Source organism: Lagopus leucura, unplaced genomic scaffold, assembly GCF_019238085.1.
Source record: "Lagopus leucura isolate 7727_CA_CO unplaced genomic scaffold, USGS_WTPT01 Super-Scaffold_100012, whole genome shotgun sequence".
In the NCBI taxonomy this organism is placed as follows: Eukaryota; Metazoa; Chordata; class Aves; order Galliformes; family Phasianidae; genus Lagopus; species Lagopus leucura.
Window position 1 is genome coordinate 2,919,142 of NW_024962267.1, and position 6,632 is coordinate 2,925,773.

At 38.3% G+C, this 6,632-nt stretch overlaps 1 protein-coding gene across 1 annotated transcript in view; it reads right to left on the bottom strand.

Moving 5' to 3' along the window:
- Positions 1-6,632, bottom strand: part of STK39 (serine/threonine kinase 39) — an 86,157-nt gene that overhangs the window by 67,855 nt on the left and 11,670 nt on the right. Inside the window, 2 exon segments of the mRNA XM_042875076.1 lie at positions 335-476; positions 1,713-1,821. Of these exon segments, the coding sequence (XP_042731010.1) occupies positions 335-476; positions 1,713-1,821 (251 nt within the window).

Sequence of the window (6,632 nt, forward strand, 5' to 3'; positions counted from 1 at the left end):
AACTATAAGCCACAGATCATACCACAAACTAAAGTCAAATTAAATCTCTGGAGTACCAGCAGTTACAGGAATACAGACCACAGTTTTTGCAGACTTAGTGCAGCACAGGCCTACGTTAAATATAAAAAGGAAAGAGAATAAAGTAAAATACAAAGAATTAGCAACAAACTAACAGTCAAGATTAACAGCAGCTGCCTGAGCATTATCATTTAAGAATTACTGATTGCATTCAAGCAATAGAATTTGCTTAACCAAAAAACTGCAGCTGACCAGTATCAACAGCACCCTATACATTCAACTTTGAAAATATTTTTCACTGTGTATATGCTCCTACCTGTGAATTTGCCCATTCTTGTGCAGATAGTCTAAACCTTCCAAAACCTCCTTAAGAATTGTTGCTATTATGGGTTCTTCAAGGACACCATTTTTGTGCTCTCCTCTGTTGACAATATACTTTATTATATCAAGCATTGAACCTATATTGCAAATCCAGGTAAGAAGGAAAACATTTCAGATTCTTGAAGACAACATATTTCTTCATTCTCCCCTTGTTATTTAAGTTTTCAGCTAACTAGTTCTTAGAATAAAGCACACCATACTTTCATTCAAACAAACAAACAAAAGCAATGTTTTTTGCCAAAAATATGGTAATTGTTCATTAGGAAGACATACTTGATAAGTTACAGATGCAAGTCTAAAGCAAATTTAAACAGACAAGCACCAAACATGTTTTAGTTTATTATCCAACTTAAATTATAGTTCATGAATTTATGATGTAGGATAAACAGGAAGCTGCAAGACTAGGAGATAATCTTTGAAGACCAATGTTGTCTACATTCCTACTGACGCGCACTTTGACAACAAATTTCAGTTATTGCTCTATCTTCTATCTATCCAGGCACTTTTCAGTACTTCAAAGTACATTCCCCTCAAAAAAAAAAAAAAAAAAATCATCACTGGTTCCTCTCAGCGCCTGCTTTTGAGTGAACAAGAGAACTGAATAATTAAAAGAAATGTGATGTAGGACTGCCCCCCATGCTTTCTAGGATAACAATACAGATGTCTGTCGCCAACGACTAATTTTGAAGAACACCATGTGGCAGCTAGGAACCTCTTATTTTGGATTTCACTTTTCTAAGCTTAAAGTGCATTCAATTTAGTCCCTTTTGCTTCTTCCAGAACCATGTGAAGCTATAATATTATTCATTAATACCACAAAAAAACTGTAAAAGGTGTTCAGTTAGCTTAGGCAATAAAAATAATTCAATGTGTGTAAGGCCTGTCCTAGGAAGAATAAGGAACTAGAAATACACGTGGGTTTGTTTTTTTTTTTTTTTTAAGAGGGGATTTGTAACTCCTAAAAAAATGCCACATTGATAGAAGTGACTTAATTCTCACCATTACTTTTCCAAACACAGCCTTAATATACAGCTATAACAAAATGATTTAGAATAAAAAATGACAGCAATTTGATCAACTGAATTAATCCCAGCAATTCGTAGTATGCAAGATCAATATACATACACAGTCTTTTTTCTTTTTAAGCTCATATATTCTTGCTATAACATTCAGCATGTCTACGTCTCAAGATCCATCCTATTAAGACTCTCTCACCATTCCCCCGCTTAGTTTAGGTTAATTAACTCAAAGAGCACACATTAGAAAATTCATACAATTTCCTTGCAGCTAAACAAGTAAAAGCAGTAACTTACCCCCACTTAGCAGCTTCATAACCAGCCAAAGCTCATCCTTCACCACAAACGATGTGTAATAGGTCACCACATTGGGGTGATTGCATTGACTCATTGCTTGAATTTCTTTCTGTAAGAAATACAAAGCCCAGCATAACACAGACAGCTATCAATTCTGCTTGTGTGAAGTAAAAGTTTAATTCCAAAGTGAAATACTACAACAGAACTGAAGTGCACAAAGAAGATGCATTAAGACTCTGAAATGCTTCAATTTACCTATGGATCTATATGCAAGATCAAGTATCATTGCAAAGAACATAAGGGATGCTTGGCCAGGAGATACGGGTATAATTACAACAATTTTCTTCTGATACCAGCTGAGAAGTTACATTTAAAGTCCTATATTTTGAATGAGCAGTGAAGATGAAGTTGTGAGTACAGGCTGGACAACAGAACATGAAGGTGCTCAAAACCCACTGCCTTTCCTGTTCAAAAGCAGTACAAAAGGATAGAACAGAGCAGGAGGGAAAGAAGGACAGAAGGATAAAATATACAGAATCACTGGCCTGGCTCTGCTTACTCTGAGATGGACAGATAGTCTACAATGCCAGGCAATCAAACAGAAATAGAATAGGAACAATTAATGTTACAGACTGAAAGTCTAAGGAAACAATTGAGCAGAAGAGCATGCAATCACCAAAAGATGCACAATGATGTGGCACTACCAAGTAACACCATTTATGACACAGCTGCATGCATTAAAAATGACAGTCTTGTATCTTTCCTTTCAAGTAAGGCTTTTTTCTATTCAGTATTTCATGTAACTGCTCTGTTGCACCTTTCTGGCTGTTCTCATTGTTCTGTCAACTCCTAACACAGAATCCTCTGAGCATCCTTTGACCCGAGTGTCGAGCCTCAAAGCAGCTTTAGCATCTACAGCCCTACCTCTTTCCCCCTCTCTGCCTCTGGCCACGCAGCCCTAATCCATCCCTGGCATCAGAAAATGTACTCCTGGAGGGTGAGTCAGTCCAGGAGTCAATCCAGCTAGAAATTGAACTCTTACCCTCCCTCCCTGAAAAGTAACTGCTTTCAGGTGGCTCACCAGCACTCACTTGAGGCTACCACTAAGGCAGTCCAAACTAGGTGGATTAAAGATGCCCATAGATGCCATTTTGAACTTTTGGCCTCATTTCAGTGACTGTTTTTAAAAAGTTTTCAGGGAGTTATTTGCAATGCACTCAAGATCACTTGCAATAAAATGTTAATTACGGCATTAAAAATTGATTTCATCTCACATCTATTGGTGAGTATTGAGTCAGCAGCTTACATTTCAGCTAGTTACGTTGTCAACAGCCCTCCTCCCCAGACAGCTTCTCAGACCCAAACCACAGCAGGATGAATGCCTGTATAGCCACCTAACTGAACAATTCACAACACAGCTTTTTGGTTTTTTGTTTGTTTTGAGCAGGGACACAATAGGCAGCTAAAAGAGGAGAAGAAGTGTACATGGACACAATTCCCTTTCCCAGCAGATGCACCAACTTAAATGCAAGGTAAATTACTGCCTCACGTTCTCAGCTCAGCTATCCATACCAATCCCAAGTATAACTCTCCCATCCCTTATTACTATTTCATTCCTTATTCCAGTTTATTGCATTACCAGCACAGGAAAGCAATTGTTCACAAAATCTGCCTGCTGCAAATGGAAAGCGCTTTCAGTGTTTTAGCCGCATCCAACAAATGGTGGCAGAAAGTGAACTATCACAGTAACCATGGCCAAAGGTATTTTGTATCTCAGCTTTTCCCGAATGAGTATTCGGGAAACAAAGTAGAAAGCAGATGGGGGAAAAAGGGATTAAGTTTTGGTGGGAAGTAGTAATCTGTTGAGAACGGTTGGATGGTTGGGATGTTTGGAGTTGATCATCTCAAAGGTCTTTTCCAAACTAGTTAGTTTCATGATTCTAATTTCAAACACTCAATTCTATGCAGCCTCTATCAATTCAGAAAAGTAAGAAAATAGCACTCCATAAAGGTGTTATTTGGCTGAGGCCCATGTTATGCACCAGTGAAAGAGAAACATTTACTTAAAATGGAACAGTTTGTAGCAGGATGTCCAGGTGAATGCCCAGAAGGCAGTCTTCACATCCCATAGCTTTAGACATTTTACTGTATCGAAGCTAAAGGAGCATTTAAACTTTCAAGTATTTCTCATCCCTCTGCTTCTGCGCTTCTTTCTCCTTTGATCTTTAAGGTCTTTTCCAACCTGAGCAATTCTATGATTTGTGCTAGCATAAGCATTTGGGAACTGCATAAGGAGCCATGCCTGGGTTAATAGCTAACTTCTTTTCAGCCAGATTATTTCTGGTCCTGTTTCACTGATCAGCTGCACAAAAATGTATCTGCCTAAGGGCAGATGAGTGACACAGCAATAAGCAACCGTGAGAAATCTACTTTTGGTGCTAAGCTATAGCATTCATGGGACCAGCCTCCAGCTCCAAGTGGCCAGGCAGGTGACACAGTTCTATAGGTGTTCCTGAAGGACACAGACATCTGGGATATAGCCACTCAGATTAGTCATGATGTGTTACAGGCTCCTCCAAGAACAATCCAGACAGAACTCAAATTCCTTGGTGAAAGATGGAGATCTGGAAATAGCCGTGTAAGGGTATTTAGATAAAGACTTCACTTTACTGTTATTGACCAGCTCCATGAGTGCCATACTTATCTGACAGTACTCCACTGTAATAACTAAGCCTTATAACGGATACAAGAGCTCCCCTTCCTAACAACACATAACACTCAGACACTCTCTTAAAGGCAGTCCACACAACACATAGCAGGCTTACTACTGTAATGAACATACAGACATTTCAAAACAGCATTCCATTCACACTGTGCTGAGCACCTCAGAGAGAGCACAGACAGTAAGCCATTCTGTGGATGTGTCTCTTTTTCTCTTGCTGTTTTTTGTTGTTAATGTTTTTAAAAGAAGAGATATGGGGATGGGAGAAGATATCCTTGTCAGAACAGTACTAAGGACAGGAACTTCTTCCTTGGCTTCTGGGGTTAAGTTACATTTAGCTTACAGTAGTGAGAACACAAAATATTATAGAAAACAGAGTAATGAATTTCAAGAGTTTGGCTGTAACTTAAGTATTATTTAAATCCCTCCCCCACTGCTTTTTCTATTTTAATTGACAATGGCCCAAAACTTAAGTCTGCTTATGTGGACACCAGGCTTGCTGCATTTTCCCATGGCTCTGAAGGCCACAGAGCTGAGAACATGAAGGATGTCTTTGCACACCAACCAGAAGTACTCAATGGCAGAATTACACTTAACAGCATGTTCAGAGAGCACTTTTGAAGTATCCCAATACTAACAAAAACTGATTAGAAAAAACAAGGAATTGAGAACCGAGCAGAATCAAAAGTGTTAAAAAAAACTCAAGAGCATTTTAACCAGCTAGAACAAAAATTAGCAGGGCTATAACAGTTTTGAAAGCAAGTGATTCCCTTTTCCAGAATAATATCATTTGTAAAGAAAATTTAAGTCTCTATTAGAAATGAGTCTGAATAAGAACTCTTTCACTGAAAAAAAGTTTCCTATGCATGCATGCGTGTAAGAATACATGAAAATTACAAGAAAATCATATAAGGCCTTTTTTTCCATTCGCTAAACAGAAACTGAGAAAGTCAGAATTCATATTCAGCTCAAAAAAAAAAATCACACAAAAAAAAGAAAACACAGAAAAGCATAAATCAGCTTTTTTTTAAAAAAAAAAAAAAAAAAAAAGCTACCACGGACAGTTATCTTCGTACCAAAAGATAACAGCATGGGGCCAGAAATTCACCAGACAGTGGAGATAACTCAGCAGTGAGAATACCCAAGTACTTGTTAAGGTAATCATTTACAATCTCGTAACTAACTGCCATCATCACTACACAATCCAGATATCTCTTTCAGAGTTTCTGCAGTTTTGGCATTTTATTTGTTTTGTTTTAAAATCTGTTGCAACTTTAGTTCCCATTATTCAAACTCTGACCAAACAGACCCATGTTTGACCATACCACATTAATTAATAGTTATGCTTTTACAGAATGTTCCTTATGGGCTGTAGTAATTTATAAATCACGGCACAGCACGTCACTTTGGACAGAATTTATCTTTGAGTTTTCATCTGAGAGAAATCTCACTACCTCAGAGGTAGTTTCCACTACCACAATCTTCTTAAAAAATAAAAATAAAAAACAACGCCCCATAAAAGCTGTTACATAAACTGAAGGCAAATGCCATCAATCACCGGGGAAGAGCATTTTGGGTCCTCTACTGTAAACAAGCCATTTTTTCTGAAGAAACTGGATGGACCATACCCTCTGTATCAAATTCAAGATATCTTTTGCACTGGCAATTCCCTGCTGAGGAGATCATTTCCTTCAGAGGCAGGAATTTCTGCATTAGAAAAAGCCCACAGTCTCTAGGCAGAAGTATAACCTGTGGAACAGAAGAGAGTATTCTCACTTTTAGAATGGCTTTTGGTTCTTTGATTCTTGCTATGCTGCCTATATATAAATAAGCAACAGTCTTGTAAGCACCTGACTAGGAGCAATAAAAGTAACAGTGGTTTGGAGTTTTTGTTTGTTTTGGACTTTTTGTTGTGCTTTAAAAAGAGTTTTGTGATTTTGTCTGGATTGCCATGCAGTGCAGAGGAAGCAATCTTGTAGTCCTTTACAGGTGCCTCCCTCCTCTGATCAGTAACCCAAACAAACAACATTCCTTAAATGGTTTGCAATGGCCTACTGGATAAATGCATGTTATTAGCTGTAACAAGAGTTTCCTTGTGTAGATGGCAATGTAGCCATTCTTAGTTTCCCCTACAAAATGTATTATAAAATACTCAATTGGGGGGGGGGGGGGGGGGGGGGGGGGGGGGGGGGGGGGGG